Source organism: Mesitornis unicolor, unplaced genomic scaffold (genome assembly GCF_000695765.1).
Source record: "Mesitornis unicolor isolate BGI_N332 unplaced genomic scaffold, ASM69576v1 scaffold4961, whole genome shotgun sequence".
NCBI classification, from domain to species: Eukaryota; Metazoa; Chordata; class Aves; order Mesitornithiformes; family Mesitornithidae; genus Mesitornis; species Mesitornis unicolor.
In genome coordinates this window covers 134,559-149,420 of record NW_010163113.1, presented here as the reverse complement: position 1 = coordinate 149,420, position 14,862 = coordinate 134,559, and the positions used below count along the sequence as shown (strand labels likewise).

At 37.8% G+C, this 14,862-nt stretch overlaps 1 protein-coding gene across 1 annotated transcript in view; it reads left to right on the top strand.

Annotated features, from left to right (window-relative positions):
• The window catches only part of MOCOS (molybdenum cofactor sulfurase), a 136,689-nt gene that overhangs the window by 23,785 nt on the left and 98,042 nt on the right, over positions 1-14,862 (top strand). Inside the window, exon 4 of the mRNA XM_010193826.1 lies at positions 14,435-14,511. Coding sequence (XP_010192128.1) covers positions 14,435-14,511 — 77 coding nt within the window. The remainder of the gene's footprint in view (positions 1-14,434; positions 14,512-14,862) is intronic.

The window sequence follows — 14,862 nt, the reverse complement described above, 5'->3', positions numbered from 1 at the left end:
TAATTATTTTCTACATACTTGTAAAATTTCTCTTAAACTAGACTTCTCATCTAGTCTTAGACCGAGCATTAAAAATTTTTCATTTTAACCACACTAGCACACAAAAAATGAACATATTCTCTGTTATTTCCCTCCATGCCTGATATTTTCCTGGTAAAGACAAGCAGCAGTTACCTTTGTTTAATTGTCACAGGCAACGCATGTAAAACTATCACTTTCAGATCTGAGGTTGCTGAGTGCAGCTCTGTGCTGTGCAGGGACACAGCTCCTCAGGGCAAACTTGCACATTCATCACAGAAGCAGACCAGGATTCACAGGCATACAAGGGAATTCTCAAAAGGGATCCCCTGAGAGTAGAAAATACTTTAGAACTAAGTCTGAGGTGAAAATAAAATTTAGTGGCTATAAAGAGAGAACAGAACAAAACAAAAAAAACCCCAAAGCCAAGCAACCAAACTAAACAAACGGGGACGGCAAAGACTTACCTTAAAATACCCTGAGCTGTCTGTCTGTAGCATCCAAAATTGTTACAGTTTTTTTCGCCCCCAGGATCTTAGGTTTCAATCTTTTGTATGTATGCGCACATTTAAAAGGAAGATACCTTTTCAGAAATTGTATCAGAAAGAACAAAGACTTCTGTTTTTTTTCTCATATGGTTAAGCTGCCCTATTAATGTCATTTTTTAATTTTATCCTTTGGATTTCTCATTAGCTTTACAACATGTCTAGATTGTTTAATTATTATATTTCGGCTTGTAGATGACATAAGATTTAAGAGCTTTTGCTGGGCTCTCACAACTTGTCACTACATTTTGCCTGAAGCTGCTTTTGTATAAAATAATCTTCCCATAGTTAACATTCAGGATACTCTGCAGAGCATCTTAAGAAGACTTAAATGCTAAATAACTGTCACATAGCAAGTCTTAGTATTATTGCACTAAATTACATTGCAAGCGGTGTGATAAACAACATCATAATACTTTGACACATTCATCATTAATTATAACTGAAATCTAATCTCAACTGGATTTTTTTCAGTAATTACATCCAGTAAAGCAAACATTAACATATAGGGAGAAGGAGGGTGGAAGAAAGAAGTCTTCTGATATATCAAAATGCTCAATGGCCTGACAAGTTTTATTAGGTTTTATATGGGGTTTTCTACATATATTAAGAGATTAAAATATCTGAAATACATTTGGAATTCATTATGTGAATAATTGTTTTGAATGCAAAACTTTTTGGTGACCTACTGGTTGTGTCATTTCAAGGTGGCACGTGAGACTACAGTATGAAATCCCAAATTTCTTCTCTCTGACATAGAAGATTGGCATTGAACTAAATTTAAAATCATGGATTCCTCCTACCACCAAAATATTGGATGGGTGGTAATTTAGGCTTCATACTGCTATGCTTCCTGTATTTCCCTAAAATTGCATGCTGTGTGCTGCTTACCATCGCGCTGTGATACAACACCACGGTGCCCTTTTGGCTGCGTCAGGGCCCATGACAGTTCAATGAATGTGAATTTTCTTTTTCCTCTGCTATCTTTCTAAGACTCTGTTTTTGCAAAGCACTTCGTTACTTGTATAGTACTAAACATACTTGGAAATGCGATTACACTTTCCTCTGTATATTATTATGAATTCCCTGCATGCAAAGGTGCCTGCTTTCTGCCATATTTAGTTCTCTCCAGTGGTTAGCAAGTCTAATGAGGCAGTTTTATATTTGTAACAACCTCAGCTGGTTCTTTTGTTGGATATTTTTACTCATACCAGCCATCTTCACTGCCTATCATTTTACAAGCCTCAGATACCTGGCTGAATGTCCCTGAAATATCTATGCAATGTACCTGAACCATCAAAGTCGTGGAAGAGCTGAATTAGTTTCATTTCAGCCCTGGTTTAGTCTTCAGTGGGTGAACTGCGAGAAACTCTACTTTGGTGGGATTTTATAGACAACATATGTATTTTTGTGTGATGGGGCATGCAATTCTGTGAAACTTGCATACAGCCGTTTTGTCTTGCACTTACTGTTACACTCTCTGTACCATATGCAGATACTTAATATATTTCCAACCAGGAGGATTATACAGTCATTGAGAGCTCAATTTTGAAAGTGCTCTTACTGATAAGAGTGAATAGATGCCTTACTGTATGGTGCATGTTGAGTTTTTCAAATGAGTATTTTCTATTACTATGTCACTTTACAGTTTTCCTTTCTTGACAGTTCTTTTGTGTCTGGTATGATTGAGGCACAGAGAATTTCTGTGCTTTTATGTGAAAAAAAAACATTCATGGAAGTGGGTATATTCATTTTTATTGTGTTAATATCATTTTGCAAAGTCATACGGCTGTCGTGATCACCTTTTACTTCTGTGACAATTAATCTAAATGAAATTATCTTTCTGTTCCTCTCCACCATCACCTTACTGGAAGCATATGAAACTAGTCAATATGCCATACCATCAGGCTGGTAGAACATGCATGCTGCTGTAGGTGCATTTCTTTTGCTCTTGTTTCAGTAATCTCTTTATACAAGTGATGTGAAAGACAGTGCCTCTTTGATTGGGTGTGAAATGGAACCGACTTGGTCAGAGAGAAATCAGGAGAAATGACTCTATGGTTTTCAGTGCCTCCCAAAGTTATTAACTTCTGTATTTATGTAATTTTTATATGCAGTTTCGTAAAGTGAGAGGAGTTGCTGTTTTGGCATTTCCATTTATTGGATTCTTCGGAAGGCCAGAAATCTTCTGGGTCATGTAATCAACCTATCTGCTGTCAAAGACACCCAGACTCTATAATCCCTTCTTTATATTGAGCCTGTGTGCAGAGTGAGGAGGAAACCTTTGGCACAGGGGAGAAAGACCAAGTTGGCTTTGGTTTGTTGCTCCTACTCCTGATGGAAAATTGTTCTATAATCTCATATCTTGGATGGACACACGACTTCTAATCTGCAGTCTTTATTTGTGCATTTATCCGCATTTTGTCCTGTAGCTTAAAGTGCTCTTTTTCCCCCCTACCTCTTCCATCTCTAGAACTACCAAGAACAATTCTACTTGGCTTTGAATTTCCATGCTAAGTGAACTGAAGACTTTTATAAAATGGGCTTTCCTTTTCTCTGATCATCATACACAGTATGCCACAGAAAATCTCATCAGATCTTTATTAATGGTGTTAATATTTTCCTATCTGTAAGTCCTAACATGTTTTCCTTTCTGTGATGCTGATGGCTGATAACTGATTTGATTAACTAATAAATCTGATGTTTCGGATGACACCACTCCAAATCATGGCAGAAGTTAATGTCAGTAATCCCTAACTGCATAATAGGGTTTATGCATGATGATGTTCTTATCATACATTATAGCATATTATACATTTAATCTTGTTTCTGTTTTTAGGGTTTTCAATATTGTCTGTTTCTTACTGCTTACAATATTCAGCCCCATCTTCTGCATTGATAATCTCCAGATTTTACTTCAGCAGCCCGGTTTATCTTCATATTCCTACCTTTTATGCCAGGTTCATTATTGAGACTACTGAAAGAGATACTTGTCCCAAAACCAGTGCTTGATGAACTAAACAAGTAACCTTTTTCTAGCTTGATAGTTCCCCTTTCAGCACCGTTTCTTATCCTACTTTAACACACTTCTAATAATCCTTATTCTGTAATAGCTTCTCATATGGCACTAGAGGTAATTTTTACTGAAATCCAGATAAATTAGTTCTGCATTTCCTTTGCCTTGAAAAAGAGTGAGCTCTTAAAATGGCAGCCTCTCTGGACTTGATTCTCCATTGGCACAAGCCATGGTGCTTTTGAACGTGCTTTTATTTACTCATTTAATTGTCCTTTTGTTCAGAACTTGTTTTCAGGACGTACATAACACTGAGGTCAAGCTAACAGATGTGTTGTTTCCTGGATCACTCACTTTCCCTTTCTTCAGTCGAAATGTGTTTTCTGCTTTCCATTCCTGATTTGACAAATATGTTTACTGGCCTCTGTTATTGGACTTGGGAGTTTTTCATGCCAATTTCTTACTATTCTGGGACATAGTTTGTCTGTCTGCCTGTGTTCAAGTACATTAAAACCTTTAAAGTGAGTTTCCACACCGGTTGAAATAACTTCAATTTTCACACTTTCCACACACTTTCAGCCGTGAGTCACCCTGTCCTGACCTATGTTTTTCATCAGAGTCCCTGTTAAAATCTAAAGCCAAGTACTCATTTAGTTTTCAGCCTCTTTTTCCTCTTCCAGCTATTTGCTTATTGAGTGACAATCATTGTCCTTTTCTTTTTATTTATATTTCTTATTTCATTATCTGTTATATGTATTATTATATATTCTTTATATTTTCCTTTGATTTTATGTAAAGAATAGTTTGTTGTTCAGTTTAATTTGCTTTGTCAGGGCTTGGCTCTTGGGAATTCTCACTTTATCCCTGTGCTTTCTGCCTTTCCAACAGTAGCTTCCTTCACTGAGCAGCACCTTTTTTGATTTCATGTCAGTTTTTATGAGCAGTGCTAAAATCTCTCTTCAGAGGTTTTTTTTAGTGCAGGTTATTGCTGGAGGCTTTCTCTAAAAGTTCATTTTCTCTCTTTTTTCATTCTTTTGGGTTGCAAATTCCATACATTTTTGAACTTCCACTTCAAGTAATTTTAGGTTTCCTCTATATCTAAGTATCTGATGACTTCAGTTCAGTTTTCCTGACCAAGTAATTTCATTAATATCTTCTTTTGCCCTGATCACACTGAAAACCTCATTTGAGGTTGCTTATCTGTCTATGCCACATAAACTTGTAATCTTTCTAACCAGGGTTTCTATCAGTCAAAGTCTTCCACCGTGTTCTGTATAACTGTGTGTAAAAGCTGTTTTTTTGATAATTATTTTATTTGTAGCAGTTTTGGGGGTTATTTGGCTCCGATGTTACAGAATAATTAACTATTTCAGTTATCTTGGTTTTGCTTGTAGGAAATTTTAGGTAGTATTTATTTCTGTGAGAGTGATAAAAAAAGTATCTGTTGTTACCCAAAAATGTTTTTTCCTGCATAGCTACATGGCCTGTAGCAGAATCTCAGCAACCAGTCCTGCTTGTTTTGAACATCTCAGCAAAGAGATTTCAATTCAGAACAGTTCTGTTTTCTTCACCACCATCTCTCTGTATTTCTGTGTTTTCTTCAGCATGTTTTCTGTCCGTGATTATTTTTCTACCACATACTAATGTCAAGTGTCCTACACAGCATCTAATCCATTTGGCAACCCACATACACTGTCTTAGCTTATAAACATCTCTGCTTTTTTTCACCCACTCCTTATCCTGTTTTCTATGTGGATGATAGCTGGGATGATATTTCTTTCATAACAAATACTCTATGAACATTAAACTTTTCGTTTCTCTGTTGATGCACATACTCCAAATCCTCTGCTGTTTCCTTACTTTGCTGTTTTCTTATCTACTTGGCTCATGCTCTTCTCTGTCCAAGCAAAAGGTGGGAGTCATCTCTCCGTGCTCCCTGCTTCAAGCATCGGCAACACCAGGTAACATACCAGAATTTTCCTGAGTCCTTGAAGGAATTGTTAGCTGAGATGGTCCTTTCTTCTGGGCTCAGATGACTGGAAGACCTCCAGAACTTCTTTTGGTTACTGACCTTATCAGTGCAGGTCCAGGACACCTGTGGGAGCTGAAGCAGCTCCCTTTGTTTATGGCATGAGCACAAGATATTCCTAGGTCTCCACCACTGCCCTACTGTTGAAGAGGAGAGGCAATTGCATGGAAAGAGTTCTTGGCTTTCTGCAGTATAAGCCGCAGACTACTTAAAACAGTGAGAAATTAGGAATACTTGCTAATTCAGTACTGTTGTGAATTCAGTTTTCTGGAAATTTGGTAACTCCCAATATCCAGACCAAATTTGGCAAACCAGTCAAAGTAGGTCTTTGGGAGAAAAGTTCCCTTACTTTGTCTGACTTCCCTGTCCTTATCCTATTATGGGTGAGATGCTACCAGTTGACCTCAAAGCATAGTGCAAAGTCTTAGCAAGCCACATAACGACACTGAAAAATGAAAAAAGAAATTGGACAGGGTTTGCATGTTATAGTAGCTCTGAGGTCCCAAAGTGCAAAGATATCTTGGTAGGTTTTGCAATAGAATGGTTGATTGCGAGGATACACCTGGTTTGGTGTAGCATATCTTATTATGTAATAATTTTTTTTCAAGCGTAAGAGTGAGGCAGAAAGAATATGTTTTGTTTTCCCTCTGAAAGTCTTAGTTGGCTGCACCCCCTAGGCCTAAAAACATTGCATGTATACCTTATTAGCTGACTGCCTTATTAGCTGACGTCTTCCTTTGACTCTTCTCATTCTGCTTTGGCAATTTTACTGTTACCACAAAGGTCTCAACATGCAAAGTAGCTAATATAATAATTTAATAATGCCAGTCCTATCAAGCTGCCAGCTTTTCTGAATACACAAGGTGTTGTTGGTACATATATCATATATTCAACTGAATATAGCTGATTACTACTTGTTATTACCTGTAGTTGGCATATGCCACCGACTACGGGCAGTTCCACAGACATGAACATTCACATTAGAAGTAAAGGACAATAAAACACTGATAATATTTTTTTTTGCTGACAGCTATTAAATATTCAGCACATGCATGAAGGTTTCTGACATCCACTTAATACTTGTTCTGCTTTATAAAAAAGAAAATTATTTCTTACTTGTGCTTTATCTGAGTCAGTGATGAGTGGAAAGACACTAAGAAGTGCAGTTTCCCGTGGAGACAGCTGCTGTATGGACGTGTGGTTCAGAGTCCAGCTGTCCTGTGATGCCTTCAACACTTCCTTCATTGAAAGCAGAAGATCTAGACCTGAAGGTTCACTGTAATTTAGCAAGATATGGCATGTGGGGAGACTGTGCACAGTCATGTTAAAGCCATGTTAAAGACAAAATTTGCAAGAAACACTTCCCTGTGAGTTTTGGCTTAGATTGTTTTGTAGCTACATCAGAAAAGTATAGATGGGAACTTTCTCCATAGTTCTTTGTATTTGCAAAGCTAATAGAATAGATGGTGCTGGAGAAAGACAGAAAGTCTCTATTTCTTTTTATTTTTTAACTTCCTGTCTTAAAGCAAAAACAATAATTTCTGTTGAGAACCCTTACTCCCTGTCCTCTTTTTTTTTTATGGTAGCACTATCATGAGCACATTTTGAGCCTCTGTCTTACCGACAGTATCAGCATTTGAAATTCTTTAAGTTAGTTTTCAGGTTGCCATGAAGAAAAAGCAAATCTGCCCCAAATGGTGGCTTGACACGGAATGATTTAACATGATGGACTTAATAGTGAAGAACCTGGTTTTTTTTCACAGCTCCCAATGAATTCTGGTAATCTTGGGTATACATTGCCTCTGAAAATTTGGCCCAGGAAAAAATTTTTATTGCTAGAGAAAGCAGCTTTCTAGATGGAGTCAGAGAAGTCTTTTCATCCCCACAACTGATAAAATTAGGTGCTTAGGAGGGTTGCTGGATTCACTTTTATCCGCAGTGGAAATAAGGCTTATGCATTGCAGTAACCCTGTCTGGTGAGACACAGACCTTTCTGTAGAATGGAGCCACCCATTGGAAAGCAATCATAGGCATTTTTCTCCATCAGCTAATATGAGGTCATTGATCTGGGTCTGTCTCTCTGGCACACATTATTAGATGGTGGTATTTTTACATATGTATTTTTAAGAATAAATTCATGTTCGAGTGGAGCCTTTTTTGTCTGCCAAATTTTAAATTGATTTGTCTTTAGTAGTTGGTTACAAAGTTATTCTTTATCCCCAAATGCACCTTTTAAGGATGAAAGATTGCATCTCAACCTTCATGAGGAAATAAACAAATCTGTTTATTCTGAACATGGACAAATGATTACAGCTGGTCAGATTATTGCCTATGAAATATTTATCTCCAGAATGTCTTTCATCCTTTCTTTCCTCCTAAGGAGAAAAACGAAAGGGCTTTGAATTTTTATTATGATTCATTAGTCATAACTGATCAGTGAACAGTTTATGCAAATACACCTTGCAAATTGCTCACTTTAACTATTACCTGGGGTTATATCTGGATATTACCTTCCCATGGGAAGCAGAGATGTGAACATTTGGATTATTGATATTTAATCATAGGAGTATAATGCAAATCAAATGTTAAATACTCAGACAGATACAGAAATCATTTGCAATACACTTGCTCACACTAAATTGCACCTTAATGGAGTTCTTGTTGACATTAATAAGTTACAAGTTAAGATGAGCGAGTATAAATCGCAAGCTAACTAGCTGATAGTTGAACATATCATTCTTTGAGGCCAGTTAACCAACAGGCCTCATGTTCCTGAGAAGTTAAATTTAATATAACTCAAGGAGCTACCCCTTTGCATTGTGGAATTTTAAAGAGAAAGATTATTTTGTTTCTCCTCCTCTACCCCATCAGTGCAAAGAAGCTACATTGGCCTATTTTTTTAATTTGGAAGGGAACTTTTGGCCAAATGTGGTATGGGGTTGTTTGTGACCAATGCCTCTTCTGGTGGAGAAAAAAATAGTTTCATTATTCTTTGACTTTGGGGGGTCCATGTAGGGATTGGTGGGGGCGGTGTGTTATCTCTGAGATATAACTTGTTCATTGTTGAGTGATTTAAATGCTTATGGGCAAAGCTCTTCTATAAATATTTTTGAGCATTGGATAAGCTTTCTCCTTTCATTGTGTGAGAAACAATCATCGCTCATGAACATGTATTGTGCCTCTAACAGAGGTAAAAAGGAGTTGCTGAAGTCTTGAGAGTAGGTGTCTTATTCAGAGATCTGCAAGTTATTACTGCCCTCCTAACATTTAAATTCTTGGCATGCTGTAGCACACCCTTGTGCAGGCATTTATGCAAAAGTTGGATTATTACCAAAGTGTAGTTTAATGATAGCCTACATGGCCGTTACAACAGTCTATCTCCTAGTTTTATTTATTTGATTCAGTGGCAGGCACCGTGTGACACAAAGATATTTAGTCCAAAGGGAGTGCATACCTGAGGTTACTGGTCTGGGGATCAAATCCTCTTTCAAAGGTTTTACTAGCAGAGGACCAAAAAGCCCATGGATAAATGCTTGATCTGGCATGATGCTGCCTTAAAATTCAGCTGTTGGTGCTAATGGGACCAGGGTTTCACCCAGTTAAGAAAGTGACTAATACAGACAACTGGCATATTGCTAAAAATGAAGAGCATCATCTGTGGGTGACAGAGCCAGAGCAAGGGGTGCGTGTCCTCTGGAGAGCCACAAACACCATGGAAAGGGTGAACTTGGTCTCAGGAGGAGCTGACAGATGTGCTAAAGAGCAGAACAGGGCTCTAAAGGTTACATAGACTGGTAATGATGTCTTTTCAGTTAAAGAAAAGCAAAACAAATATAGCTGCTTTTGCAAATGTTGGGTTTTGATGTTGGAAAGCAGTGAGACCAATTAAGATCTGTTCCCCTGCTAATATCAGAGATGGCAAATACTAACCTTAGAACATTAATGGGACTAAAAACAATCTGTTCCTACAGCCATGAACTTGACACTGTATACTCTTGGTGCTATTGTGATTCCAGCAAATGTCAATATAGAATAAACAGGTAAGTGTATAAAATGTAAAAATTAAATTTGCCAATACAGTTGTTTCATGTGGAGGTGATACAGAATATCTCTGAGAAGTGAGAAATAGGATCTGAATGAACTACATTTAAATGCATACCAAGAGTCTCTGTATTGTTGTACTTTTTAATTAGATGAAAATAAATGAATTGAAAAGATGAAAGGAACTTGTGTAACATCTCACTTCAAAGGACAGCTCCACTCTTGAGGAGTGTTTAAAAAAAAAAAAAGAGAAGAAGAAAAAAGAAAAGAAAAGCAGCTTATTCAAGAAATATGCTTTCTCTGTGGATTTGGTTTCATGTTTACCTGCTTTAGAAACTCAGGAATGACTTCTGCTCATTTGACCTAAATGGAGTCATTACCCTGGTGTAAAGGAGAGTAGAAGCTGGCTGACAGTGATGTTCCCCCCACCGTGCTCCTTCACTGTGCTTTGCATTGGCTCAGCAATGCTCTCAAATGAGCGGGAATATTTTTGACCTTGTGATGGGATTTTTGTCAAAGTTTCAAAGCTCTGGGCTGTGTTCTGGACAGAAATTGCACACATGCACTGGTTCTGTGTCTGGATTTACTTTGGGCAAATTAATTGGAAAACAATCAGCTGAATCTCTCATCTGCCTGCTAAGAAAGTCAGCTTCCCCAGAATCCAGAGACAGGTGCTCCCACCCAAAATACCTAAAAGCCAGGCCATGTATACTTTCCATATACAGAATAGGTTACATTATGCAAAGTATTTCACCACGTCAGCATTGGCTGATTGGTCTTGAGGGACCTTTTGGACTCCTGACTTAAGTCAGTGCTGTCCAATTTCATGGTAATATTTTTGTCTTCCACAAAATTTTACTGATAAGTCCTCTCTTTAAACATGAGTTGTTTGTTTAGCCCTTAAGTGCCCTTAAGCACTTTATTTACAATCACATCTGTCAAGGCCATGACTTTTGCAATTGTATTTCCATGTAAAGGTGACCAGGGTAAGGAGAGGACATACTCAAACTACCCAAGAGGTTACAGTTTCCTTCCTTGTTTCTGTTGCCCTGAAATGTGGGATAGTGGCTTCAGAAAATAACATTTATATGCAGAAGTATCACAAAAACCAGTTGAACAAGGGCTCAAAGAAAGAGTAGCCTATCTCCAGCCCTAGGCAGACACTAGAGGTGGGACCTCTCTCTGTAAGCAGTAGTCTTCTCTCATGACTCATAGGAAAAATTGCTGCGTCTAGAAACAGAGGTCTTGTGTGACTGGAAAAAGCAAAGCAGCTCATCAGCTTCATAACTCCTTGACAGATTTAGGTGGGCTGCTCTGTTTTACATGGTGCCAGGAGCTGTTTAGCCAGTTTGCCAGATAGCAGGTTGGTGTGAAATGCTGTCAGCTTTTCACAAAACCAATCAGCTAACCAATTGAGCTCATCCCAGATGTGATTAAGTGGGATCAATTATAATAAGAACTAGATAAGAGAGATAAGCTTGTTGTTTCTTGGGTTGGTATTTTGCAGTATTAGGCTTTGTAAGTGTCCTTTATACATTATCAGCTGCAAAACCTTTATTGCTTCTGGAAATGGCTTCTAGACCAGCATGAATGAATGTGAATTTCATCCTAAACTGATTATTCTGACACTGGAACTGCCATTGAGTGGGGAAACAATTTGTTTGAAGCATGAATTGCATCAAAAATAAAAGTAGCCATTGAAGTCAATGTTTTACAATGCAAGGAGCATGTTTGCTCTCAATACAAAATACAGTAGAATATGATGGGAAAGAGCTCTCTGTGCTGCAAGAGGGGAATAGCTACCCTTCATAGCATCATATTTTGCCGCGGTTCTAAGTAAAATTGCAATAGCACTTAAGTCTTAATTTTCTAAATATCAGAATTTATAGATGATACCTGTAAATTTTTCTGAGGATAAAGCAAAATTATCAATTCAGTAGCTGGAAATATGGGGGAGATGACAGCTTTACATGAAATTGCATATCAGGTGTTCAGTAAATCTGAATAATATATGTGAAAGTCAAGTACACTGCAAGCAGTTTAACTATATGTATTATAGGAATAAGAAATATTAGTGCTTGCTTTATCAGAAATGGAAAGCTGGTAGCGTAGAAATAGAGGGGGCCATATGAACATACAAAATATGAGAGGAATGTTGCAAAATACTCCATATCTAAATTGTAAAAAGACAGTCTTGTCCATATCTTTGAGCAGATAATTGTAGCATTATTTTCAATTCTTTTACGGCTTCTAGTTCTTTCAATGGGGCTTGCAGCAGGCATATTTTTTTTGGTGACTCAGAAAGAATAAATAACATGGGTCTGACAAAACAATGCAGGATGCATATACTGCCATAACAGTTGTGCTGTTCTGGAGTGTGATGTTTCATCAGAAACCCACAATTGTGTTTGCTTTCTTTTTTCTTTTAATTTCTGAATGCAAAGAGATTCCCAAGCTTTGGGCTATTTCCATGAAAATCTGTAAGATCTTAGAACAGTAACATGGTTCATGCATCTCTTCTCTTACTTAGCAGGAGATGTACTGCAGTTGTCTGCTTAGTTAATAATCACATCTAATGAACAGAAATCTAGTTTTCGCTTCCCCTTTTACTCTAGGTAAGATTCGGAGGCCTTTGTAGATCTGGGCTGGCACCTTTGTTGACATTTCAAGTGCATTTCTATTCTGATAATGACAAGGTTGTTGAGAGTTGTGCAGGCTTCTTGATGGGTTCAGTGCCAATGTCTGCTCTGGTCCTTAGTTCCCAGTGTTTGATTTGCTTTGCTTGCCATTGCCAGTAACTGAGCAGGGCAGGTCAATTCCCTGTAATCTCTCCTTGGCAGCTGTGTGGGACCACTGCGACATTTCCTGCAACCAGTACAAATTGTTAATGTTTTTCTTCATTTAATTCCAAAACCACTGTTAGCCTCTGCCTTATCTCTTCTTTCTCCTCCTCCCCCAGTTTTTCTAGGCTTTTTTGATAGAGTACTGCTTTCCTCAGATACTGGTCCACAGGTCTCTGTGAAATTATTCCTGTGACCGTTATAAATTTCATCACTGACAACCAGCGAGGTTTCTTCCCTGAAGTTCAGGAGCAATAGACTTCACTGTTTATTATGACTAGGCAAGATTCAGAAATTCCTAAGGAGGATTCTTTGGCCTATTTTGTGCTGAAGTACGTGAGCATGAGTAGTCTTTTTCAGGCCATTCATCCTTGTAGCAGTCCACTACTTTTCTCTTGCCACTTGGTTTTTAATTATTTGCTGCCTCTATCTGTTCTTCTGAACGTATTACCATATATACACAATGCTCTTGCATTGTTCTTTTGTGTAGAACTATACCAAATATTTTTGGAAGGTTTATATGTCCTTCACCTGACAGTGTCACTTGCAGTGTTTAAATTGAGAACTATAAAAAAAAATAGAAGATAAGTAAGAAAAATCACTGTAGAAGTGAGAGCTATTATGGTATTCTGTTGAGGTTTATTTTATTAAAGAAAAAGCATTTAAAGTCTGACATTTTTAACCTTTGAGCCTTTTCACAATACATATTTATTGTGCCACCAAAAACTTTTAACATGCATTATGAAAAACAATACATCCAGCAAAAAAAAAAATCCTCTATTTTTTTTCTATTATATGTGCATGTAAAGTATTTTTGCCTATGTTGTGCTCCATGATGTCCAGTCATTATCCAGTCTGGACATGATCAGCCCTTTCGGAGAAAGAATCAAGGAACATTAGGTTACTGGGAAGGTCTCTTCCTTATGGTCAGAGTTTAATTTTAAACTTGAACCATGAGATTTGGGGTTGTTGCTGGTGGGTTCATTTCCAGCATTAACTGTTACAGTTCTGGAGATAGCTCCCTCCTTCTTAAAGACTTGCTGTGACCCCAGGTTCAGCCTTACTTGATAGTGAGTTCTGTACAGTTTTGACTTCATCAGTTGTCAGCATTATTCTGCATTCCCCTTTGTGATGGAACAAGTTTATAAAAATCTAAAACTTGTGGACTGTGGTGCACACAAAGCCTAAATAAAACGTATTTGGATGCTTGATATTGTGTCCCTTCTGCCCCTTTGAAATTCTCTTGAGCACCACTTCCTGAGCACATCCCAACCTTGGACCTGCACCTTCTCCTTCTGAACCGTGGGAATGGCTGTAGTAGTTCTTCAGATCCGGCATTTTTGTTTCCATTTGGTGTTTCTATTAAAAGATGTTGGTAGGGAATGTAAGCTTTGCCTCACCTTTCTGTAGAACTCTTGTTGTAGGTCAGTTACTTTTAATTTCCAGGAGGAGCCCATGGAGAGAGACTTGTTAAGTATCTTCCTCTTTATTCCAGTTAAGGAACGTCTCTTCTTGCATTTTAACTCAATTGTATTAGATGTAATCATGTCCAAGCTGGGGGACAAACACAAAGTCTCCACCTGTCTCCTCACCTATTCCTGTCATCTTCTGACATTGTCAGAAGGTAACTTATGACCTTGGGACATTATCTTATAAGATATAACTGTTACTCATTACTCTAAAAATCCAAAACCTACAAGTAGCCCATGCAGGGGGAAAATACAACTTCCTCTGTGCAAGCAACTGTTTATATGAGCCTCTGTAACTTTGAAGAATATACCTTTGCTTCACAGGACACTACAAGACTGGAAGATTAATCCCTAAAAGAAGAGTTTCCACTCTGCGAGTTAGATCCACTGAATATAAAATAATAACTCTCAAAATAGACTTAACGTCTGTACCATAACTGCATGATTTGTTCACTGTCCTCATTTGTTCCATTCTTTAGGTTTGAAGACGGCACAGTCTCTTTTCTTGATATCATTGCTCTGAAACATGGATTTGATGTTCTGGAAAAACTCACAGGTCAGTTAACTATAATACTGAAAAGTGAAGTTCCAGATTTGTACTCAGGGCACAAGTCTGTTCATATTTACTATGGCTGTACCCTGATTTTTCTTTCTAGATCTCTTTCTAGATCCATGTTGATCAATGTGAGGAACAGACTTCAGTGTAACTGGTCTATCCAAGTCTTGCATATTGGATTATTCCAGGCTGGTTTGGAAAAAACAGAATATGCAGATTGATCTCCACAAAGACACATGCAAGGCTTGAGCACATTGAACACATTTAGTCTGCCTCACACTCAAAAATTCACAGGGAAATAATAGTAGAAAGTAGCTGAGCTTCATCCTGTTGAGACTTGATGCAGCAAGA